The sequence below is a fragment of the Gorilla gorilla genome, chromosome 13, assembly GCF_029281585.2.
Source record: "Gorilla gorilla gorilla isolate KB3781 chromosome 13, NHGRI_mGorGor1-v2.1_pri, whole genome shotgun sequence".
Taxonomy (NCBI): domain Eukaryota; kingdom Metazoa; phylum Chordata; class Mammalia; order Primates; family Hominidae; genus Gorilla; species Gorilla gorilla.
Window position 1 is genome coordinate 95,143,261 of NC_073237.2, and position 26,057 is coordinate 95,169,317.

The 26,057-nt window shown below is 45.3% G+C and overlaps 1 protein-coding gene across 1 annotated transcript in view; it reads left to right on the top strand.

Annotated features, from left to right (window-relative positions):
* GALNT12 (polypeptide N-acetylgalactosaminyltransferase 12) overlaps positions 1 to 24,523 on the top strand; it is a 42,478-nt gene extending 17,955 nt beyond the window's left edge. Inside the window, exons 3-10 of the mRNA XM_031014865.3 lie at positions 1,176 to 1,365; positions 6,202 to 6,387; positions 9,681 to 9,798; positions 11,401 to 11,577; positions 14,431 to 14,562; positions 18,529 to 18,642; positions 20,414 to 20,560; positions 23,394 to 24,523. Coding sequence (XP_030870725.1) covers positions 1,176 to 1,365; positions 6,202 to 6,387; positions 9,681 to 9,798; positions 11,401 to 11,577; positions 14,431 to 14,562; positions 18,529 to 18,642; positions 20,414 to 20,560; positions 23,394 to 23,534 — 1,205 coding nt within the window. The 3' untranslated portion in view covers positions 23,535 to 24,523. The remainder of the gene's footprint in view (positions 1 to 1,175; positions 1,366 to 6,201; positions 6,388 to 9,680; positions 9,799 to 11,400; positions 11,578 to 14,430; positions 14,563 to 18,528; positions 18,643 to 20,413; positions 20,561 to 23,393) is intronic.
* Positions 24,524 to 26,057: the final 1,534 nt, after the last annotated feature.

The window sequence follows — 26,057 nt, forward strand, 5'->3', positions numbered from 1 at the left end:
ACTCATGGGTTCACTGGGTACAGTAGCTAATTAGCTTTGCTTGCAAAGTTACCTGCCTTATTCCTGCCATCAACTTATTTGTGGTTATAATTTGGATTTTTTTAAAAAATTGGCTGGGTGCGGTGGCTCATGCTTGTAATTCCAGCACTTTGGGAGGCCAAGGTGGGAGGATTGCTTGAGCCCAGGAATTTGAGACCAGCCTGGGAAGCATAGGAAGACCCTATGTCTACAAAAAATTTAAAAAGTAGCTAGGTGTGGTGGTGCATGCCTGTAGTCCCAGCTACTTGGGAGGCTGAGGTGGGAAGATTGCTTGAGCCCAAGAAGTTGAGGCTGCAGTGAGCCATGATCGTGCCACTGCACTCTAGCCTGTCTGACAGAGTGAGACCCTGTCTCAAAAAAAAAAAAAAAACAACAACCAATTAATGCTTTTATTTATTGATTTATTTATAGACAGGCTCTCACTCTGGTGGCTGCTCTGGGCGGTAGTGTTAGCTTGTAGAATTTGGAGCCGGGTTCCCCTCATGGCTCTTCAACTTACTTACTCTGTGACCTTGGGCAAGTTACTTAGCCTCTCCGGCCTCAGTGCCCTCATCTGTGAAATAGGGATAATACTAGCACCTGCCTCAGAGGATTGTTATGAGGATCAGATAGGTTATCTAGAAATCACTTAGGTAGTACTTGGCACAGCAAGTCCTCTTTAGTTTTAGCTGCTATTATTATTGTTACTACTACTGAAACTGTAAAGTACTCCTGAGAAAATTTCTATTAACATAACTACTGTTTTTATAAAAATTGCGATTAGATGGTTCATGTGTTTTTTGGTTTTTAAATGCTCATGAGTCAAAATTGTAAAGCATTTTTTGTAACAGCTTTATTGAAATATATTCACACACCATTCAATTCACCCATTTGAAGTGTACAATTCAACGTGCATGTGTTTAGATGGGGAGCAAATGGTGGTTCTGGAATTCCTCCCCCAGCCTCCTCCTGGCCTTCGGAGCACTTCCAACCTTGGTTCTGGGTGAGGTAAGGATGTCCCAGGTGGCAGAGCAAAGGAGGCTCCTGTCTATTTCATCTTCTGTTTGGGACAGGGAGGCCCAGAAGGCCCCGGGTTGGGATGAGGCGCTCCTCCGAGATTGTCACGGTGACCCCTGTTGCTTTGTTTGCCTCCCTAGAGCACCTGAAGGAGCGCTTGGCCAATGAGCTTTCGGGACTGCCCAAGGTGCGCCTGATCCGCGCCAACAAGAGAGAGGGCCTGGTGCGAGCCCGGCTGCTGGGGGCGTCTGCGGCGAGGGGCGATGTTCTGACCTTCCTGGACTGTCACTGTGAGTGCCACGAAGGGTGGCTGGAGCCGCTGCTGCAGAGGTACGTGAGCCGCCCACCATGGGAGAGACTGCATGTTACCTGGAGTAGGTAGCATGAGGAACAGACTCATCACGTCACTTGAGGGTTAATGGGTTGCCTGGGCTCAGCTGCTTCTCTGTCACTGGGCAGGAGAGCAGTCCCTGCTTAGTTTGGCTGTTGAGACCGTTAAATGATTTAGTGCATGGCAAGTGCCTGGGAGTGCCAGCTGGAGAAGGCCCTGTGTCACTGTTTGCTTTTATTATTCCTTCTTTTTTCTTTTTATTTTTTGAGGCAGAGTTTCACTCTTGTTGCCCAGGCTGGAGTGTAATGGTGTGATCTCGGCTCACCGCAACCTCTGCCTCCCGGGTTCAAGCGATTCTCCTCCTCAGCCTCCGGAGTAGCTGGGATTACAGGCATGCATGACCACACCCGGCTAATTTTATATTTTTTTGTAGAGATGGAGTTTCACTGCTTTGGTCAGGCTGGTCTCAAACTCCTGACCTCAAACTCCTGATGTCAGGCGTGAGCCACCACACCGGCCTTATTATTCCTTTTTATCCGGGCTTGTTGCAGAAAACCGAGGAAGTATCATCAACCAAGAACATTTTAAAAAATCCTCAATCGAATAGAATGGCACTCCTAAAGAATACACATTTCGATGCATTTCTTTCAAGCAGGGCTGACTTATCCCTTACACCCAGGAGGAACAATGCCTAGGGCCCATGAAACTGGAAGGAACCCAGATAAATGTTATGAATTTCTTTTAAAATCAGAAGGGAAAAATGAATATCATAATAATGGGTATGTAATAATGAATCTAGCATGGATTGTATTTGTCTTTATACCGGTATAGTCATAAAATATGCTTTTTAATATGTCTGGTTGTTATAGAGGAAGGGTCCCTGGAAGTCATAATGTGACCCTGTTCTCAAGGCCATTGTCCTTGCTGTTCCACGGCATCTCACTCTCACCCTCCTACCTTCCCCCCTCAAGAAGCCACCATCTACTGGGGCCCAATTTTTGTTCCCTTCTGTCTCTTTCCTCCCCATGCTCTGCCTCGTCTCTCTGCCCTTTCTGTTTCTGCATCATAGAAGTCAGGAGCTGGGCTTGCCAACCAGAAGCTCCCCAGGTGGGAGAGGAAGGAAGGGATCTTTGCTTGGCCTCCCCACTGTTGAGCAGGCAAAGGGCTGGAGGGGCAGGGTCTCTGCAGCTGGGGAACTGCTTCCCCGCAGATGCCAACTCCGTGGTTGTTAGAGTTGTCTGAAAGATCTGGGGACCCACTTGCCTTCCTTCCTGGGTGTGACCCAGCTGCCCCCTGCCCTGCCACTTCCTACTGTCCTGGCTTCTTGTCAGCTGCAGGTTCTATAGCTGTCTCTTTCTCCTCCTCAGCTCTGATGAGCTTTCCTAGCAGCAGATTCGAGGCTCCTCTGGCCTGTGATGGAGCTGGAGACTAGAGCACAGTTATGGCCGAATGCTCCCTCTGGAACCCAGACCAGTGGGCTCCCCTTCCTTCGTTCCCCCACTGCACTCATAGATGGCCACCTCTACCCAGGTCTGAAATCATGGGGAGAGGACATTTCTTTCTCTGCAGCTGATGGATTAATGCTTTTAGAATTCCTCTTCATCCCACCCTTTGGACATGGGCCAGCCGCCTCCTTGCAGCATGCCTGTAGAAGAGGGGATTTTCCACCTCGGTTGTCTGTTAGAAATACCTGGGAAACTTTAAAAAATTTATATTTTAATTTTTAATTTTTGTGGGTAAATAGTAGGTGTATATATTTATGGGGTACATGAGATATTTTGATACAGGCATGCAATGCATAATAATCACGTCAGAGTAAATGGGATATTCATCCCTTCAAGCATTTATCTTTGTATTACTAATAATCCACTCATACTCTTTTTTTTTTTTTTTTTAGACAGAGTCTCACTCTGTCACCCAGGCTGGAGGGCAGTGGCGTGATCTTGGCTCACTGCAACTTCCGCCTCCCAAGTTCAAGTGATTCTCCTGCCTCAGCTTCCTGAGTAGCTGGGACTACAGGTGTGTGCCACTGCACCTGGCTAGTTTTTGTATTTTTAGTAGGGACAGAGTTTCATGATGTTGGCCAGGCTGGTCTCGAACTCCTAACCTCAGAGATCCACCCGCCTCAGCGATCCACCCGCCTCAGCCTCCCAAAGTGCTGGGATTACAGGCGTGAGCCACCACACCTGGCCCAGTCATACTCTTAGTAATTTTTTTTATCTATCTATCTATCTATCTATCTATCTATCTATCTATCTATCTATCTATCTGAGACAGAGTCTCGCTCTGTTGCCCAGGCTAGAGTACAGTAGGGTGATCTCGGCTCACTGCAGCCTCTGCCTCCCAGGTTCAAGTGATTCTCCTGGCTCAGCCTCCTGAGTAGCTGGGATTACAGGCATGCACTACCATGCCAGGCTAATTTTTGCATTTTTAGTAGAGATGGGGTTTCACCATGTTGGCCAGGCTGGTGTAAAACTCCTGACCTCAAGTGATTTGCCCGTCTCAGCCTTCCAAAGTGCTGGGATTACAGGCATGAACCACCACGCCCAGCCAGTTATTTTTAAATGTACAATTAAATTATTTTTTTTTTTACTATAGTCACTCTGTTGTGCTAGCAACTAGTACGTCTTATTCATTCTTTCTATTTTTTTGTACCCATTAACCATCCCCACTCCCACAACCAACTACCCTTCCCGGCCTCTGGTAACCATCCTTCTGCTCTCTGTCTCCATGAGTTCAATTGTTTTAAGTTTTAGCTCCCACAAATAAGTGAAAACATGCAAACTTTGTCTTTCTGTGCCTTGCTTATTTCACCTAACGTAATGACCTCCAGTTCCATCCATGTTGTTGCAAATGACAGCATGTCATTCTTTTTTATGGATGAATAGTACTCTATTGTGAGTATGTGTACCACATATCCTTTATCCATTCATCTGTTGATGGACACTTCGGTTGCTTCCCAATCTTGGTTATTGTGAATAGTGCTGCAACAAACATGAGAGTGCAGATATATTTTCGAAACACTGACTTCCTTTCTTTTGGATATGTACATAGGAGTAGAATTGCAGGATCATATGGTAGCTCTATTTTTAGTTTTTTGAGGAACCTTCAAACTGTTCTCCATAGAGGTTGTACTAATTTACATTCCCACCAACGGTGTGTGAGGGTTCAACCTGGGGAGCTTTTTAAACATACCAATGCCTGGTCCCATTTGGATCTAACTCTTGGGGCTGGGGCCTCGGCTTCTGCATGTTTCAAAAGCTCCCCAGGGGACTTTGGTGTGCACCAGCATTGGGACACATCAGACTGTGGACTCTCCCTAAGGTGGCCCCAGACAGGAGTGGTAACCCTTTCCATCCAGGGGCTTTTGGAAATGTGGGAGGGTATTCTTGGTTGTCATGTCAACCAGGTAGGGCTCCTGGCATTTTGTGTATCAGGGAGGCCAAGTATCCTGCAGATCAGCCCTGTGCAGTGGAGAATGGTTCTGGCCCAGATGCCAATAGCATCCCTATGGGTCCTGCACATTCTCCAGCCACGACTGGGAATCCTATACTCCAATGCTGGTACAGCATTCCCCTAGTTTTCCCCTTCTTGTAAAAATTAGGCTGTCTGTGGTTCCAGCCAGCTTGATCACAAGCCATCAGTTCCTGGGGTAGCTGGCCTTTGCCAGGGGCCAGCTAGAACTTGCCCAGCAGGTCTGATGTTGGCCCTTTCAACCTTTTAAATAATGCCCTCAATTGCTTTAAATAAGCGGATGTTGGTGGATACCTAGTATGCAACTTCCTCAATTTGGGGAACTCACAGATCTAAGACCCTGTCTCACGCAACCTGTCCTAAACAGTGCAATTTCCCCGATAGTTGTAATTCTTACCCCAGAGTGGTATTTCTAATATCCCCTCTGACTTTCTGGTGTCATTCTAAGGACACTGAAAGCTCAAGTCTGGTTGATCTCTGTTGCACTGTCCTGTGTGGCAGGACTCTTAGGATTTTTAGGTCTCAAATTCCAGACAACGTCCCCCAAAATGTACTCAAGGAAATCTAGTGTTCACACGTGGTCTAGTCTCAGTCCATCTTTCCTGGTGTGGTGTCAAATGCAAAGAAACACGGCCTGGAAGCATGCTGAGGGATGGCCAGATTTGTAATAATGTGGAGAGAACAGTTGAAGCCAACACAGAGGCTGATACCTGCAAAAGGAAATTATAGTATTTTTCACTATATGTAATATTTCACAATAACAAACATTAAAATAAAAAAATAGCAGTAGTTTCAGGTTCTCTGCCAGCTATCTTAAAAACATTTTCCCAGGAAGTCCTCACATTAACCCTCTGAATGGATATTATAATTCCAGTGTTACCACTGAGGCAATAGGCTCTGAAGTTAGGTGACTTGGCTAATGTCACACAGCAAATAAATAGCAGGATTAGAATTTATATTCTAATTCCAAAGCTGACCCTTTGGTCTGGGTGCACCTTTGTTCTTAGGAGATAAGTATTTCTTGATGTTAAGGTGTTTCATTGTGATTAAACCTCTTGCACTTCTGAGAAATTGAAATCATAGAGCGTTTGGTCAGAATGTCCATGGATAGAATCAGAGCATATTAAAGTCATGGGACTTTTTGTTTTAAAGCCCTCCGTGGCCCCCAGATCTCCCCCATGGTGGTTACCTGCCAGGGCTCTGACACGGCTGCAGACACCTGGAATAAGAGAAGCAGGTCTTTCTCAGATGTTCCTCCCTCTTATTGGAAGGAAGACAAGAATTCACCCTTGAATTTCCCAATTGTCTTCCTGCTGCCCGTCTGCATAGGAGAGACGGATGGATGTCTTGGGTGCTTTCAGGATCCATGAAGAGGAGTCGGCAGTGGTGTGCCCGGTGATTGATGTGATCGACTGGAACACCTTCGAATACCTGGGGAACTCCGGGGAGCCCCAGATCGGCGGTTTCGACTGGAGGCTGGTGTTCACGTGGCACACAGTTCCTGAGAGGGAGAGGATACGGATGCGATCCCCCGTCGATGTCATCAGGTCAGGAGCTGACTTCTGGGTGACTTGTTTTTTAAGCATGCCTCATTGAATCTGGCTGACCTGTGAGCGGAGGCCCTCGGGAGGAATGGTTAGCTGTCAACTTAACTACCTCCCCTCTTCCCACTTTTTTGCCCAGAGTATTTGTTTATTTTTATTAAACATGTCTGCTACACATGTCAATTTTATATTGGTATATTTTATTTATTTAATTTTAAAATTCTGGTAAAATATGCATCATAGAGAATTTACCATTTTAACCCTTTTGAAGTATGCAATTTTAGGCTGAGCATGGTGGCTCATGCCTATAATCCCAGTACTTTGGGAAGCCAAGGTGGGACGATTGCTTGAGTCCAGGAGTTTGAGACCAGCCTGGGCAACATAGCAAGAACCTATCTCTACAAAAAAATAAAAATTAGCTGAGCGTGGTAGTGTGTATCTGTAGGCCTAGCTAGCTGGAAGGTTGAGATAGGAGGATCGCTTGAGTCAAGGAGTTCAAGGCTTTAGTGAGCTATGATCACGCAATTGTACTGCAGCTGGGGCGATAGAGCGAGACCCTGTCTCTATAAAAAAAATAAATAAATAAAACGAAGCATGCAATTTTAGTGGCATCGAGCACATTCACGGTATTGTGCAAACATGATCTTTACCTGTTTCCAGGGCTTTTTCATCATCCCACACAGAAAATATCCCCACTAAGCAATAACTTCCCATTCTCCCCTTCCCAGCCCCTGGGAACCTCTGTTCTTTCAGGCGCCCCATGTAAGTGGAATCATACAATATTTGTCCTTTTGTACTTGGCTTCTTTGACTTATCATCATGTTTTCAAGTTTCCTAGAGAACAACATTCCTTGTGATGGCTGAGTAATATTCCTTTGTACATATATGCTACATTTTGTTTATCCATTCTTCTGTTGGTGGACACTTGGGTTGTCCTTTGGTTATTGTTAAATAATGCTGCTATGAACATCGGTGTACTTTTATCTGCTTGAGTCCCTGTTTTCCATTCTTTTGGGTATACACCTAGGAGTGGGATTGCTGGTCATATGCTCATTCTTGAGGAAACATCTTTAGGCCCCTTTGACCTGGGGTGTGGGTGGATCCATGGCAGGTGGAGGAGTCTGCTCTGGCCAGTGGGTGAGTCAAGCTCTGAGTAGAATGGGCCCAAGGGAGGCTCAGCAGCTCTCATTCTGGAGGGGTTGAAGTGATAGCCTGGCTTCTTCCTCCCCTTCCAAGTTCAGAAGCAAGTGGGAGACAGATGTGGGAGTTGGGCAGAAGGAGGTCAGGACTTCAGCCTCACTGCTGGTGTGTTGAACCAGAAGTAGGCTCTTAGTTCTGCGTCCACATTTGGCAGTTGGGCTTCTGAATACTTTCACCAGAGCCCTGACCTTAAGATGACCCGCTGCTGGCAGGAGTGGAGCAAGCAAGGACAGTGTCCAGAGATAAGGCTGGAGAGATGGGCGGGGCCAAGGGAAGGGGTTTGGACTTGACCCTGAGCAGGTAGAAGCCACTGAAGGGATCCGAGCAGGAAGTGACCTGAGCATGTGCTGCGTGCCATGTGGTGAGGGCCCTGGAGGGACCGTTGTAGGCAGGGATACCATTAGGAGACTCTGCAGTCTTCCAGGTCAGAAACAATGGTTCAGGAGATGGTGGGCACTGTGGATTCCAGAGATGTTAAGGTGGAAGAATTGGAAGAAATTGAGTGGGAATTGGGGAAGGAAGGAATTAAGAATGGCACCCAGGCTTCTGTAGGAGCCCTTAGTGAGAACATCCTGCTCAGTCCCTCACTGAATAGGTTTGGAAACTGAGACACAGAGCAGGAGGCTCTAATCCAGGCTACTTAGGCATCCTGTCATGAATTCATGGGGGTCCATGAATTCTAATTGCCCCGTTACCCCACATGCTCAGGGCACCTATCCTCCCCATCCCATAATATCCCTGTGCCTCAGTTATCTCATCTATAATAGGTACCAGCATATCCACCCAGTTTATTTCCTAGATTTTTAGGATAAACACACGTGAAGGTGCTTTGTAGTCTAGAACCTTCCCTTCCACTGGGGATGTTGCTGTTGTCTTCTCAGTTGGCCCCACGCTTGGAGTCCAGGGCAGGCCCCGATGCTGCAGGATGTTAACATTTTCAGTGGTTGTGCTCTCAATGTTCTCTTTCCCTATTTTTTTTTTCAAGTTGGGGTCTCGCTTTGTCACCCAGGCTGGAGTGCAGTGGCATGATCTCGGCTCACTGCAACCTCTGCCTCCTGGATTCAAGTGATTCTCCTGCCTCAGCCTCCTGAGTAGCTGGGATTATAGCTGTGGGCCACCACACCCAGCTAATTTTTGCATTTTTTTAGTAGAGACAGGTTTTCGCCATATTAGCCAGGCTGGTCTTGAACTCCTGACCTCAGGAGATCCGCCCGCCTCAGCCTCCCAAAGTGCTGGGATTACAGGTATGAGCCACCGTGCCCAGCCCTTTCCCTGTTTCTGAATTCATCCTTTTGCCTGTGCAACTCTGGGGCGTGCTGACCTCACAGTGTTCTGCCATGTAGGCTGGAAGCCGTGGGCCGTTTCTGAAGTTAGTGCTGGCTTCCAGATAAACCTGGTGGTGGGTGGCGGGAAACAAGGCTGGCTGAAAAAGCAGACTGAGGCTGGCTAGCTGGGTCCTAGTGGAGGAAACCACTCGAGAGGACCTGGCCCTCGGGGCGCTTTCAGATGCCAGAGTTGCCTTTAGGGCCTTCTGCATACTGGCCTCTCAGTGGCATCTGTGAGTGCCTGCCTTGTGAGATCACACCTCCTCAGATGACCATGGCCTGGAGCCTGCCTTCTTCTCGGAACGTGGTCTCTTGCTTCTCTCTTCTTCTTGCTTTCTATGCTTCTAAATGTCCCTGGATTTCTCCCACCCTTAAGCCTTTGCTCATGCTGGAGAACCATTCCATTTCCCTTCTTCTTCTTGGCTAACTGTCCTTTGTCCTGCAGACCTTGCTTCCTCCAGGGAACCTAGTCCTGCCCTTTTGCCCCTGCCCTCCTCAGTGTTCTCCCAGGGCCCTGGCTGACCTTAGTTAACATATTTAGCGCACACATAGTAATTACCTGCTGAGAAGCCTGGGAGCCGCCTCAAGGCAGGGACCGTAGGGTACATCTGTGCCTCCAGGCCCAGCCTAGTGTGGGGCACAGAGGTGAAGGCAGGATATGCTTAGAGATGACGGATGAACAGATGAAAGGGCTCCTGGTGGGAAGGTAGTTGGATAACTGTGATGGTTTTCTGCTGTCTACAGTGAAATAAGGATATCATACTTTTTTAGGTCTCCAACAATGGCTGGTGGGCTGTTTGCTGTGAGTAAGAAATATTTTGAATATCTGGGGTCTTATGATACAGGAATGGAAGTTTGGGGAGGAGAAAACCTCGAATTTTCCTTTAGGGTAAGTATTCCAGTCTTCTCTTTGGACATGTTCTTAACTGATTCTCTCTTTGGGAACGATGGGATTTGCTGTGACAGCCTGGTGGACCCTGAAAGATGATGACACGCATATCCTATAAACATGCTTGCTTTCTTGTTTTAGCTTTTTAAAAAGTGTACTTTTTCTAGATTTGGGGCCAGCAAGGGCCTTGCAAGTCACATAGTTCGCTCTCACTCTATGGAGAGGAGGAAATGAAACCAGGAGAGAGGTGACTTGCTCAGGGTTAGGTTCCTCCTGATCCTGTCTTCTGGAGCCTTTACTTGATTAATTCCTTATGAAGTGGCCTCTTTATTTAGCACAGTGGCTTTCAAACTTTGAGAGATGTAAGAATTTCTTTTTTTTTTTGAGACGGAGTCTCGCTCTGTCGCCCAGGCTGGAGCGCAGTGGCACGATCTCAGCTCACTGCAACCTCCGCCTCCTGTGTTGAAGTGATTCTCCTGCCTCAGCCTCCCGAGTAGCTGGGATTATGGGTGTGTGCCATCATGCCCGGCTAAGTTTTGTATTTTTAGTAGAGACGAGGTTTCACCATGTCATCCAGGCTGATCTCAAACTCCTGACCTCAGGTGATCCACCCGCCTTGGCCTCCCAAAGTGCTGGGATTGTAGGCGTGAGCCACTGCACCCAGCCAACACATGTAAGAATTGCTGGGTAAACTTGTTAGAAAGACAGATTCACAAGCACAATCTAGAATTCTAGCTAGATTTGATAGCTTTAGGGTGGGACCAAGATTCTGCTTTTTGTAACAAGCCTACCTACTGATGCTACTCTACATGGCCCGTGAAAACCATATTGGAAAACTCCTAGCATTTCAGTAGATTTTCCAATTAATGAAGTCTTACATTTTAAGCATCAAAACTTTGTGTAAATGTTGGTGCTCTTCAGTGGAAAATTAAGATTTTTAATAATATTTTATATGGTGTTCTGCCCTCATAAAAACTGAATAAACAAGAATTTGGCCTTCTACCGAGGACTCACGCCCTCCGTAATAAGTACCAGATGCTGTGCTTGGTTGTCCCATCTTTGGGAAAATGAGATATTCAAGGCTGTCAGTCCCAGTGTGAGATGGGCTCAGATGCCTTCGCCTGTTGAGTCTTTGGGTGTGCTTTTAATGGTCTCTCTGCCTCTTCCTTAGGTGTCAGGCTGCTCTACCTGTTTCTAGACGCTCTTCCTTTCCCCCTTCCAAACCTCTCTTCTTCCTTGCTGCTTTCCTATCTTCTGTGGCTAGGAGATCAGGTAATCAAGCCTGTGTTTTCTGTAATGAGTAAGTGGGTTGCCAGTGAGGTCTCTGTGGATGCTCCTGTGAGTCAAGTGCATGAGCTTTAGTGCATGGACTTTGGGGTCTTGGTTCCCACAGCTTATTTGTTTTGGGGGCTGCTTTCTTGCTCTTTACCCACACTCTGTGTCATGAGTGTGCCGGGTAGGTGGCCTCCTGCCCGATGGAGGCTGAGCATCTTGGCAGCGTCCATCATGCCTTGCGTGTGCCCGGCCTCTTTGCTGCAGATACTATGGACCCGCAGCTCATCCCCTGCTCACCACCTGGCCTCTCCTTTTCTCTGTGTGCAGATCTGGCAGTGTGGTGGGGTTCTGGAAACACACCCATGTTCCCATGTTGGCCATGTTTTCCCCAAGCAAGCTCCCTACTCCCGCAACAAGGCTCTGGCCAACAGTGTTCGTGCAGCTGAAGTATGGATGGATGAATTTAAAGAGCTCTACTACCATCGCAACCCCCGTGCCCGCTTGGTGAGTTCCTCGGCCCACCTGCACTCCATCTGGCTTCATCTGAACAACAGCAGCTAATCGTGGCTTCCCCAGCATAGTCGATCTGGTTTCAGAAAAAAGAGAATAAATTGGGTGCTCAGATACGAGTATGGGGAGAATTTATTCCTCTATTTATAATAATTATATGCAGTCAAATCTTGTTATTTACAGCTGTTATAGTGCATAAAGCCACCACAAACGCTGAATTCATGAAAACAGAGCCATTGTTCTTAGGGGAAATACAGGGTTAGGTTCCTGGCAGACTTGGGGCACAGTTTTGTCAGCTGATCAATACAGAACCTTGTTTTCTGTGTGTTTCTGTTCAAAGACACCTGTTTAACATATATCGTTGCATCATTAACATTGCACTCATGGCTAACAGCACGGTAACTCATGCCAGAATGAAGCTTACCTAGCATGTGTTATTTTCTCTTCATCACAACCTTCTTGCATTTAGGAACACTAGGTAGCACTTCAGCACTACGATTGGGGGACATTCTAGAATAGCTGGTGCAGTCACCAATACAAAGCAGAAAAAAATGTGGTGCCCAACAGATGGTGAAAAGAACACTGGTTTACAGGATGAGAGCTGAAACAAGAAGGCGGTGTGTGCCCTTGTTCTATATCACCTGGGAATGGGAGTAAGTGTTGGGCAACTCAAATTTTTTGTCCATGAATGTGTGTGAAAATTAGAAAACACCACAAGTATTGATTTGGAGGTTACAAATCAATTTTATTATAGCATGTAGGGAAATTCAGATATAGAACCAGTAAATAATGAGGATGGACTGTACCAACGCAGACAGTTGGGGATACCTCGTGTCACAGGCCAGGCATTGTCCATGTGTTTTGGTTTTCCTCTTTGTAGCCAGTAGGGTGAGTCCACAAACACAGGGTACAAGTTAAGGCACAGTTCTTTACCTTAAAGCTATTGCGCAGGGATACATCCGCCTTATTAGTTAGGGGTCTGTTACCTCCCTCTAGAGCCTTCTTGTTAGCACCCTGGAAGCTTCTTTTTCTAAAACAGGGAGTCTGTTCTGCTTCCATTTCCAGATGGAAGGACTGCTGGAGAGTGGCCCAGGCCCCCGCTGCTACTCTTTCTCACCATATGTCATGGTCATGGAAACCCCCCCACCGCCAGCCTAACAGATGTCTATCTTCCTCCCCACTTATAGGCCTTGCTGGGCCCATCTCTCTGACCAATGGTGAAGGTGTGCCTGCAGTCACTGAAGTCTCAGCTCAGTTGGCTTGCTCCCCTGGGTCCCAGCCACACACTGCAGGGACACTGGCCCATCCACCCACTGCACTGAGTCTGTCGGAGGCTGAGGTTCAGCCCAGACTGTGTCCTTCCTCATAGCGATTTATCTCAGGGACTTGTTTTCTGGTCCGGATCCTTGCTCTGCCTCTACCTCCGGGACCACTGTGGATGAGGGATCTGCCTCTTCTTTCCCAGATCTTGGGCTTCAGATGAAACACAGTCCACTGCCTCTGCCCCAGCCAGCTCTGCATGCTCCATGGCAGGGTGCCTGCTTGCCCTGCATTTGCATAACTAGTAGGGCTGCTTGGCAACACAAGAAGGTCTTGCTCTAAGGCTTCTCATCAGGCCACTTCATGGAAGTCTCTTCTGAGTCCTTCCAGCAACCCTGCAGGGTAGCAATAAAATTCTCATTTTATAGATGAGAAAACGGAAGCTCAGAGAGAAGCTGTTGGAAGGAACTTGTCCAGGCCCTGTGGCTGATAGGAGGTAGAACTGGGCTTGGGGCCTGTACTCTGCAGCGCACCTCTTGCTCTGCTCTGCAGAGCCCATGGGTTCTCAGCTGGACTCCCACTCAGCCCCTCTCTGGCTCTGGGCTCCACGGTCATTTGCTTCTGCCTCCTCCGTCTTGCCCAGCACCATAGAGTAGAAACACCCACTCTTTCCTCATGCACAGTCTGGAACCCATAGTTCCCTTTTCCTGAGGGTTCCCAGAGAATATTTTAGGGAGGCACTGAATGCACCCTTAGGCTTCATGTCCAAGGCCGAGTGCTAAATGGATACTTGGCTGAAGCTGGGGGCGCAGTGACTTTCACCAGTGAAAGAACTCTGGGAAATAGCAGAAATCTGAAATCTTATTCAAACATGTACTTATTATTACCATTTTGTTCAATATTTAACTTGTCAGCTTTTAATTGTTTAACATGACAGTGCAGGTACGGTAATATTTCTGCACTCAGCATTTTTCTTGTGGCTGCACATTTGTGATACTAAATAGAGGCTTGCTGTATTTAATTATTCAAAAGCTCTCAGTCATTAGTTTTGCCCATAAAACCAAACTTGCATAAGTATTTCTTATTGCTTATTTCATACTGAGAACATGATTACATCTAGAATATTTACCTGTGTTTGAAAGTGGATATTCAGATATTAGTAGTAAACCAGAAAGTCATGGCATATGTTTCGGTGAAACTGACATTTCCCTGGTTGGGTTTCAGGATGACCTCTGATCACAAGCATGGGTCACAGGTCCGGGATCCATAGATGCCAGTGCAGCCCCAGGGCTTGGCTCCTTCACTCCATCAGCAGGCGGGTTGTCCTCTACCCTTGTGCACCTGGTCACACCCTCCTGCCAACAGAGCACCTAGGAATGGAATTGTCTGTGTGACAGCCTCTCATACTAGAAGCTAGAATTAGGTGCAAGGATGTTTTCTATCCTCTGTGCTCCACACAGGGCCTGGCATGTGACGAATGCTCCATCAAAGCTGGCTGGTGGTTAGTAAGTGAGCATCAGTGAACACAGGGGCTTTGAAAGGAAGCACTAGGACCCGTGGGGTCTCACTGTTTTGTTGTTTTCTCAGGAACCTTTTGGGGATGTGACAGAGAGGAAGCAGCTCCGGGCCAAGCTCCACTGTAAAGACTTCAAGTGGTTCTTGGAGACTGTGTATCCAGAACTGCATGTGCCTGAGGACAGGCCTGGCTTCTTCGGGATGGTGAGTGAGGGTGGTGGGATCACGGCAGGCAGGGACTTCCCTGGCCTCCGGGTCTGCTCTACAAATCCTGGGCAAGAAAGGCCACGTCGTGGGGAGCACTGGCTTCCTCCACTCCCACCCGCCTGCCCACCCCCCACCACCTTTTTATCCACTGCCCTTCTTTCTCCCTGTGAGTGTCTGGGCCGTAGGTGCACAATGTCAGAGCTGGAAGCCATCTCAAAATTGACAACTATTTTGTAGGTAAGGAAACTGAGGCTTATCTGGTGTTTCCATGTCCTAGTTTTTACTAACGCCTTATCATATTACTTCTAGTCTCAATGGCTGGACTAGTTAATAATTCCAAGTTTGGAAGTCTACAGAGGCAATAGTGGGTATAGGGGAGTCACTTCTAGTATTTCAAAAAACTTAAAAAATGTTTTTGGGATGAGACCAGATAAAATGTCCAGTGTCTTTTGTTTTTGCTGGGAATGACACCAGCTTAGCAAGGTCTCCTCTGCTGTGATGTGTTGATCAGAAGTGCTGGTGTTCCATTCTAGAAGTCTTTGATAAATATAAAGCAGGATATTCATGTTACATTCTATTTTCATTATGAAAATATTCAAACATATAGAAATGCAGAAAGAATGATATGAGAATGGTATAATGAATACCATCCCTGAGATTCTAGAATTTTCAAGATCCTGCCTCTCTTTATCTCTTTCTCTCTCCTGTACTTCACCTCCACATTTTCCTCTTTTTAAGCAAATCCCGGGCATTGTGTCATTTCTCTCCTCTGCATTTTATGCATTTTCATAACATTTGGACATTATCTTACAAAACCGTAGAAATGAACAAGTATTTCTTGGTATCATTTAATGTCTAGTTCTAATACATATTCCCCCAACTTTTCCAGTTTCTCTTTGAGTGGCTGGCTAATTCGAATTGGGATCCAAACAAGGTGTACACATTACATGTGATGGTTGTGTCTTGTCTCCTAAATCTCTTTTAATCTAAGGCAGCCCTCTTCCTTTTTCTTGTTAATATCTTTAACTTGTTGAAAAAACAGTATGTTACCTGTGGAGTGTCTCACTCTTGCAATTACTATTTTTTTCTTTGTGGTGTCTTCAAGTTGTGCCTCTCTTCCCCATATTTCTTTAAGATAGAAGTGAGTTCTAGAGGTTTGATTAGAGTCAGGATCCACCTTTTTGGCAAGAACACTTTGTGGGTGATGTTATGTGTTCATGTTGTGTCATATCAGGAGCATAGGAAGTATGGTCATCTTTAGTGATAAGGTTGACCAGTGGGTTAATGGAGTATCCCTCACCTGGACCAGTCATTATAAGACCCCCATCAGCCTCTGTCTCATGTTTTTAGTAGCCACTGATAACCATTGCCTAGACCCATTATTTCAAATGGAGTTGCCAAATGGTGATTTTTCTCTTTCATTTCTTCCACATTTATTAGCTGAAATTTTTCATAAAGAAGAACACTCCCTCATTAACTAAAGCAATTTGGTATATGTGAGTTTTAGAATTCATACAGAAAAGGCACAACAAATTCTTTTTTTTTTCTTTGAGAGAAAAGTCTTGCTCTTGTCCCCCAGGCTGGAGTGCAATAGCGCGATCTCAGCTCACTGCAACCTCTGCCTCATGGGTTCAAGCGATTCTCCTGCCTCAGCCTCCCGAGTAGCTGGGATTATAGGCATCTGCCGCCATGCCTGGCTAATTTTTTTTTTTGTATTTTTAGCAGAGACGGGGTTTCAGTATGTTGGCCAGGCTGGTCTTGAACTACTGACCTCAGGTGATCTGCCTGCCTCAGCCTCCCAAACTGTTGGGATTACAGGCATGAGCCACCGTGCCCGGCCAAGGCATAACAAATTCTTAAGTCTTTTCTTTATTTGCTTATTTTCAGAGTAAGAGTTGGTATTTTAGTTTCCTCCAGTTGTATCTACTGGGTTGTTTTTTTTTGTTGTGGCTCATTGTTTTTTTGGCTTTTTCTCTCCTTGAGTGTCACTGTAAACTAATGGGTGTTTAAATAGCCAGTGTGCTTCAATCAATTCATCTTTTCTTCTTTGTATTGTTTTTTGAGACAGGCTTCTATTCTGTCACCCAGGCTGGAGCACAGTGGCACCATTGTAGCTCACTGTAGCCTGGATCACTGGGCTCAAGTGATCCTCCCCCCTCAGCTTCTTAAGTAGCTGGGACTACAGGTGAGCACCACCACACCTGGCTAATTTTTTATTTTTATTTTTAGTAAAGACTAAGGTCTCGCTATGTTGCCCAGGCTGGTCTTGAACTTCTGAGCTCAAGCATTTCTCCTGCCAAGGCCTCCCAAAGTGCTGGGATTACAGGTATGAGCCACTGTGCCCAGCCCAATTCATCTTTTTAAAAAATATATTAAAATTGTTTTTGGCCAGTGGGAGACCCTTTATTTTGGCTTCTGAGGTCTTTGACACCTTATAGTGGCGTTGATAGCCTCCTTGATTCTGGCCAAGTTGTCCCATTCGAGTTTTAAACATTTCCTGCCATTCCTCCCAGAAGCCCTGCTCCTTTGTTGGGTAACGGTATTGGGAGTCAGTCTGGATGCTGGTGGTGCCCGTTGCTAGGCGTTGTCATTGCCTCCAGACCATGCAGTTTAACAGAAATATAATGACAGCCACCGTTGTAACTTAAATTTTTTTAGTAACCATATTTAAAAAAAAGTAAAGTTAATGAAATGTTTAACTCAGTATATCCCAAATAATATCATTTCAACATATAATTAATATAAGTATTTATTCATTGAGGCATTTTACATTCTTTTTTCATACTAAGCCTTGAAATCTGGTGTGAATTTTATACTTATAGCATATCTCAATTTGGATTAGTTACATTTCAAGTGTCCAGTAGCCACAGTGGCCAGTGGCCGCCACATGAAATAGCACAGCTCTAAATTTTTCTCATTGGGCAGAGAAAGGAAATTCATATTTTTGAGAAACAGATCATGAGCTTATATTAATATCTGAAAATCCAATGTAGTCTTGAAAAATTTTCATTGATAGCATACTCATATTTCTTTTTTCTTACCCTGAAAATCTTGGTTTTAAACAATATTAACATAATTACTTATTTTCTTTATCCTAAAATATATTGAAAATAGTTTCAAGATAATTAATACAGTACTACAGCTTAGAGTATTATACTGAATGAGGTTTATAATTTCTTTGCAGCTCAATTTGTTTATAGAATGTATTTCATAGGTGGTATTTTCAAACATACCATGCTCTAAAGTGATTTAAATTAATTCTTTTTTTTTTTTTTTTTTTTTGGTGGTGGGGAGGACAGAGTCTTGCCTTATTGCCCAGGCTGGAGTGCAGTGGCATTATCTCAGCTCACTGCAACCTCCGCCTTCTGGGTTCAAGTGATTCTCCCGCCTCAGTCTCCCAAGTAGCTGGTACTACAGGTGCACCCCACCACACCTGGCTAAGTTTTGTATTTTTAGTAGAGATGCAGTTTTGCCATGTTGGCCAGGCTGGTCTAGAACTCCTGGCCTCAAGTGATCCACCTGCCTCCGCCTCCCAAAGTGCTGGGATCACAGGCATGAGCCACTGAACCCAGCCTAAAATAATTCTTTCTTTGTGTCTATCACCTGCTTGATTTAGTTAGCTTAATTAATCTAGTTTGAGGTATCAACCCAGGTATATTTGGACTTGCGCAGCAGTAAGGCTGCTACTAATGAGAAAGAAAGAGAGAGGAGCTTTCAGGCCATGAAGAGTTTATCTCTCTGGTCCTCAGGCTTATCAACTTAAAATAGGGGTAAGGATTCTTGCCTACAGAACAAGGAAGCACTTTTAAAGCTAGAAGGTGCTGTACAGAAAAGACTCTTACCTTTGCGTCTAGCTCTTGAAGCAGGCTCTCCTCTCATGCCAGGTACCCTCCCCAAGCCTTGTGTGGCATCTGTTAGTGTCTATAAATCTTGACTGAAATGCCACATTTATGTTTTATTTAGCTCCAGAACAAAGGACTAACAGACTACTGCTTTGACTATAACCCTCCCGATGAAAACCAGATTGTGGGACACCAGGTCATTCTGTACCTCTGTCATGGGATGGGCCAGAATCAGGTAGGTATGAGCCTCAAAAGAGGAGAAAGCTGTGTGTTTTGTTAAAAAAAAATTAAATATTTGAATTTTTTTCTTGTAAAAGTAATATTTGGGAAATATAAAAAGTAGAAGCCTGGGGTGGCCAGACTCAGAGAGACCACTGTTAAAATTAAAATGTGTTTTCTTCCCATCATTTTTTACACATAACACATAGAGGTTATGTGTTGTAAATAGTTGTCATAATGTCTGTATGTTTTATATTCCATTATTTCCATTCCCTTCATCTACTTTTCTTATGTTATTAGATATCCCTTGAGAATATCATTCCTAGTGGCCTCTTGATATTTCATTTTGCACCTGTATTGCTGTTTCGTTAACTGGTTCCCTGCCTCCCTGTCTTTGCAATTATAAATAACCCTGCCTCTAACACCTTGGGTCAGACAGAAGGAAGGATAAAGTAAGAGATCTGCATTTCAGATGATTTCCTTAGAATTAATTGTTAAGTGGAATGACAGGTTTAATGCGTAGGGCCACCTTGCAAGGTGGTGTTTAGGGACATTGCCTCAGCTGGGGGCCAGGTGTATCTGTGTCTGGGTGAAGGGCTGTAATTCAGGCTGGGCAGGGGAGATTCAGTCCTGGGGGAGTCTGAAGACCAGAAAAGGACCCCCAGCCCTGGAAAGCAGTTGACAGGACCCTTGGAGGATGCAGGAATGGAGAGAAGTGTTGGTTCTGGGCCTCTGAAGCTTCACCGTACCAAGGAGCTTTCAGACACCAGGAAACGAAGGGATAGAGATTCAGATGTTGTTTTTTCCAATCTGGATTCACCCCAATGCCACTTGAATATGAAGCCTTCTTATGGTCAAGAGTAAACTTTCTTAATTCCAACCCCTGCAACCTTAAATTATTTAGGTTTTCAACACTGTTTAGAACAGCCTTCCTCAAAGCTGATGGTACCTGAGTGCTACCATCAGCATCATCTGGGAGCTTGGAAATGCACATTTTCAGACTGATCCCAACACTACCGAATCCCAGACTCTTGTTTTAAGCAGCTTTTCAGGAGATAATGGTGTGACAAGCCCTGCTCTGTGCGCCTTAAGAACACCCACCTGTGTCAGAATTTTTGAAAGGGGCTGGTGGGGTGGGTGGGTGTCTTGTCAAAGATGCAGAAAATGCAGCTTCCTAGGCCCCACCTCACACACAAGGAATCCTTATTCCGTCTCTGGGATGGGGCCAGCAATCAGCATTTTTAACAGTCACTGTAGGTAGTTCCTAGTACACTCAGGTAGGAAAACCATTGCCTGGGAAGAACCAAGTCTTCCCGTTAGCGGTCACATTGCCTGCTTGTGCACGGCACTTTACATCTTCTAGGAACTGTCATATTGGAGGTTTGGGAGGAGGGACTGAGGAAAAGGAGAGGAAGTAGCTAGTCAAGGTCACAGAGAGCCCCCAAGAGCTAGTGCTGCGATGGGTCCATTTCCCTTCCTCCCATCCCACACCAACACAGCATTCAGCACTGCAGGCAGGAGGTGACGTGCACCAGCCCTGTCTCCCTGTCTAGCAAGCCAGGCAGGCATGGGAAGGGCCATTTCCTCCACGCTCATGAAGCACTGCAGTAGCGGTTCACTGAGGGCTGTGGGATGCGGAGGAACCCATCACACAGGCTTGTGTTGGTGGTGACGCAGGTACATGACCCCACCCATGCTCTCGTGATCCCAGGTTCTTGTCCAGCGATCTTTCCTCTTCCCACATCAGTGGAAAATGTTGTGTTACATGTTGGCTGCCCCATTTTTAGTTTTTCGAGTACACGTCCCAGAAAGAAATACGCTATAACACCCACCAGCCTGAGGGCTGCATTGCTGTGGAAGCAGGAATGGATACCCTTATCATGCATCTCTGCGAAGAAACTGCCCCAGAGAATCAGAAGTTCGTCTTGCAGGAGGTAGGTGAACTCTCTCCTTCCTTCCTGCTGACAGTCCCTGGGCTATAAGGGAGAGTGTGAGAGTCAGACATTCTCTCTGGCATAGTCCTGGTGAGGATCAGGGATGTGGTCACACATGGACAGGAGCTCTGGAAGACCTGGAACCTCAGTCCCAGTGAGCCTGGGGGGCGGTGATGGCAGGAGATTGGAGTCCCCTGGCACATGGTGTCATTAGCACTGCCTTCCTTCCTCATTGTCCAGTCCCTTTTAGTCTTTTCCATTTCCCTTGCACCCCCATGAGCTGCAGGCACCGACATGGAAACAGCTCTTACAAATGCATTCAGAGATGAAAGGGCTTTAAATGAGTAAGCCAAATAGCCCAAGTGTAAGGATGTTAGCCAAAGTGTTAGATCCAGATATAAGCCACCCCACCTCTCTAAGCCTTGTTTTTCCCAGCTCTAAAATAGGTACAATAGGCCAGGCACAGTGGCTGACGCCTGTAATCCCAGCACTTTGGGAGGCCAAGGCAGGTGGATCATCCGAAGCCAGGAGTTTGAGACCAGCGTGGCCAATATGGCAAAACCCCATCTCTACTTAAAAAAAAAAATAGCCAGGTGTGGTGGCATGCCCCTGTAGTCCCATCTACTTGGGAGGCTGAAGCAGGAGAATCACTTGAACCCGGAAGGCGGAGGTTGCAGTCAGCCGAAATCATGCCACTGCACTGTAGCCTGGGAGACAGAGTGAGACTCCATCTCAAAAAAAAAAAAAAAAAAAAAAGGAAAAAAGGTGCAATAATAGCAGCCTTACTTTACTGAGGATTAGATGCATAGCCAGAAATATTCTTTGGAAACTATAAAGCTCGGTAGAGATTAGTTGTTGCTTGTGGTATTATAACCAAGAAAACACCTCTGATAGAGTAGTCTCCCCAGATAGTCACAGTTGATTTGAAACTGAGGGTTACCTCAGACCTGAGGGTGCTGGCCCCGCCACACTTGCAGTCAGCTTGCATCAGGACTTGTAAATCGATCATATCCTTTGACTCACTAAAAAGCATGTGAGGGAATAAATCCAAAGAAAATCATTTGAAAGAAAAACATTCATTGTTTTTTATCTCCCTGGGCAGCTTTCACTCCCAATATACTGCTTATAAATGGGTTTATTCTAAAGATGATTAAAAGCTGGAATATGTTTTCCTGCAGAAAAATGTTGTCACTAGCAATGACATTTGCAGGCTGCCCAGAAAAGCCACACACCATAGTGTTACCTATTGAATACAGGAAAATAAGAAGGAAAAATACTTCTGCACACCCCAGACGTCTCTGATCTTCTTGAATGTCCTCCTCTTCCCACCTTTCTCCCAACCATAAGCCATTGTAAGCCCTCAAGGAATGGTAGTGGACACTAGAAACAATAAAATCAGTTTGACATATGAAAAATTTTATCTTAAATTTCAGTGACCATTTAAGGAAAAGGAAGTTTGTTCAGGAGGCTGGGAAGAAGGATACTGAATTGGATTTTTTACCTTTCTTCAGGACACTTAATACTTTGATTCATATGTGAAAAGGATACAGCTTGATTTATTATATTTCATCAGTCATGCCCTAAATATATATATATAAAACAAATATATATTGAACAGAAACATATGTGAATTCTGAAGGAAATGTCCCCACTTATATTCACTAGACCATAATAGAAAGCTTAGTTCTTAGGGCTGGATCTTTTTTTTTTTTTTGAGACGGAGCCTTGCTCCACCAAGGCTGGAGTGCAGGGGTGCAATCTCAGCTCACTGCAACCTCTGCCTCCTGGGTTCAAGCGATTCTCCTGTCTCAGTCTCCTGAGTAGCTGGGACTACAGGCACCCGCCACCACGCCCAGCTAATTTTTTGTATTTTTAGCAGAGATGGAGTTTTGCCATGTTGGCCAGGCTGGTCTTGAGCTCTTGGCCTCAAGTGATCCACCTGCCTCAGCCTCCCAAAGTGCTGTGATTACAGGCGTGAGCTACCATGCCCAGCCTTGTATTTTCTTATGTAGGCCTAAAAACCTCTGAAATGTCATTTCTTGGATTCTACAAAACATGAGTTTGGATTTTTTTGAATGAAAAAAGTTCCATTTAGTGAACAGCACATCACAAAGGTTTTTCACTGATGTTGTTATTCACTCTGCCTGTTTGCTGCTCCGCCATGATTAAGTGCGTTGCATACAGCTTATAACAGAGAGGCAAAGGGAAAAGATAAACACCAGGCCTGAGAGAGAGACTTGCTGAGATAACTGAGCAAGAGCTGGCAGAAAGGAGAGAAGCAGGAGGTCATTAAAGAAGACCATCGTCTTTGGGGTTTGGGAATTGGCACAAGGCATATAACCCACTGATTCTCTGATGTGTGACAGGTGAGTAGCTCAGGCCAAGTGACTGGCTTCCTCATCCATCTGGTCTGTGGCTGAGCTGGGACTACAGCCAAGTTTCCACACTCTCTGTTTAAATACCTAAGAGAAAGAGATCACCCTGCACGGAATGAGTTGACCTAAGAGGAGTGAAAGAGATAAACAAAGGATATTTTTTCCTGATTTCCCTGAAGGAAGCCAAATGCAATAGGGAGATGTAGGGTATGACACATGCCCAGAGCAGCCAGCAGGTGGCACCATCGGTCCTGCGAGAGGCAAGCGGGACGCAGCCTGTACAAGCCTGGTGCTGTGTCCCCGGGACAGTCCTGAGTTGCTGCGTTACACGGAAGACACTTACCCCTCAATAAATATTTCTGAAATGGTAAAAATCAGACCCTGATCTCTTTAAAACATGTCTTTAGGAAAAAGAGACTTTTCTGATGACTTGCCTGTCATTCTGTTATCTTTTGTAGGATGGATCTTTATTTCACGAACAGTCCAAGAAATGTGTCCAGGCTGCGAGGAAGGAGTCGAGTGATAGTTTCGTTCCACTCTTACGAGACTGCACCAACTCGGATCATCAGAAATGGTTCTTCAAAGAGCGCATGTTATGAAGCCTCGTGTATCAAGGAGCCCATCAAAGGAGACTGTGGAGCCAGGACTCTGCCCAACAAAGACTTAGCTAAGCAGTGACCAGAGCCCACCAAAAACTAGGCTGCTTTGCTTTGAAGAGGCAATCATTTTGCCATTTGTGAAAGTTGTGTTGGATTTAGTAAAAATGTGAATAAGCTTTGTACTTATTTTGAGAACTTTTTAAATGTTCCAAAACACCCTATTTTCAAAGGGTAATCATAAGATGTTAACCCTTGGTATTTAGAAAATTAAAACCTTATAATATTTTTCTATCAAGATGTATATTTTACAGTCGTGCCTTTTACTCTCATTAGCAAAAAAGGTAAAGATTTTATTTTGGTATTTACAAGAATTCCCAGGTACGAAGATATCTGCATGGGTGGAAATCAGGTTCAAGCAACGTACTTTGCATTAACTGATAATACCTCAGCTGTGGGGTTAAAGTTTTCCCAGTATAGAGAGACTGTCACTAGGAACATTGTATTGATTTATTCAGGTCATTGAGATCTTCTAGATGTATTTTAAAAAGAATGCTTTTTGGTTATATGTTGCTACCACAGTTAACACTCCATAATGTTCATGTCAGCCAAAGAGGACTAACCAAAGCTGAAATCTCAGAGAACAATTTGCTTTACTAAGCTGAGTCAACTTGAGAGTGAACTTCTAACAGTGCCTCACTGTAGTGTGGCTGGTTCTACCACTATGACTTTAAAACATGTTTGTATCATTTTTAATTTTTATGATACGGTAGTGTCAGGGAGAAATGTAATGTTCTATATGAAATTCCTTTTTCAAGTTTGTTCACTAATAACAGTTATTAATTTAAATCAGCGTTAGAGTTTGTGCTGCTGCAACTGCTGTGAAAATTTCTCTGAGTAATTCTGATTTGTGAATGATCCCAGACCAACCCTGAGATTTTGTCAACCTGATTAAGTCAATATGAATGATTAAAAAGATGTGAGAACACTGACTGCAGATCTTTTTGTACTGTAAACCAAAAATAAAATTCTAGGGCCGGGTGCGGTGGCTCACGCCTATACTCCTAGCACTTTGGGAGGGCAAGGAGGGCAGATCACTTGAGGTCAGGAGTTCGAGACCAGCCTGGTCAACATGGCGAAACCCCGTCTCTATTAAAAATACAAAAATTAGCTGGACGTGGTGGCGTGCGCCTGTAATCCCAGCTACTCCGGAGGCTGAGGCAGAAGAGTCACCTGAACCCAGGAGGCGGAGGTTGCAGTGAGCCAAGATCGCGCCACTCTACTCCAGCCTGGGCGACAGAGCCAGACTTTGCCTCAAAAAATAAAAAATAAAATTCTGGGGTCCCCCATCTGATTGAATGGACTCCTCTCTTGGCCAAGAAGATCCCAAAAAAACCTGAACCTAGTTCAGAACTGAAAAACTAGTTCAGGCCATGATGAGAAGGGAGCAGTATCCAGACAAGCCTCATTACCCTCTCCTCCCTTTGGAGTTTAAAGACAACTGACTGGCATTCACGTTAAAACAGATCTCTTAAGATGGACCAAACAGACTCTTTGTAGCAATACATACCAAATTCCAACCTGACTGGTATAACATCCTATGACCCTGAAGGAAATCCAAGTATTTTGCCCCAAAATATATTTCTTTAACATATTCTGAAATGGCCCTGCAAAGCTGTCTCTTGCGGGGGAAATTTACATTCTGTAGAGAATCTCCTTCCCTAACTAGGTCTTTTCAGGAGAGTCTGACACTTTTTAAGGTCTGATAAGAGACCTTCACATCTATTTTCTCTGAAGCCTGCTACCTGGAGCTTCATCTACATAAGAACCTTGGCTTCCACCCACCATCCCCCCCACCCCACCCCACCCCTTACTTAGTTCAGCTGACTTGGACTCTTCAGGCAGAGCTTAACTCTTTCAACCAACTGCCAATCAGGAAATCTTCGAATTCGCGTGTGACCGGGAAGCCCCACCCCCCGCCCCCTTCTTTAAGATGTCCCGCCTTCCCAGGCCAAACCAAGTTATGTCTGCCTATAACTTCTGTTTCCCTAAGATGTGTAAAATCAAGCTGTAACCAACCACCTTGGGCACATATTCTCAGGACCTCCTGAGGTTGTGTCACAGGCCATGATCCTTAACCTTGGCAAAATAAACCTCTAAATGGATTGAGACCTGTCTCAGATAGTTTTTGGTTTACAGGACCAATCAGAAGGGAGCGATGAAGATACACATGGAATTGATTAAAAGGTATCAATTTGTATCTCAGGCTCTTTTTGACATACATTCTCCACTCAGATCCTGTCAAGGACCAGTTTAACAATTACCCAGAAACAACTTGGCTTGGGCTGGCTCGAATCCATCTGACGCAACTTAACTTATCTGTACTTCAGTTTCTTCATTGGAAAAACAGGGATAATTAAACCAAGATATGGGATAGCTGTGAGGATTAAATAACACACAGCAGGTCAGGGCTTAGGCCCTGGTGTTACCAGAAAGGGATCTGGATCTTGGATTACGCACAAGAAA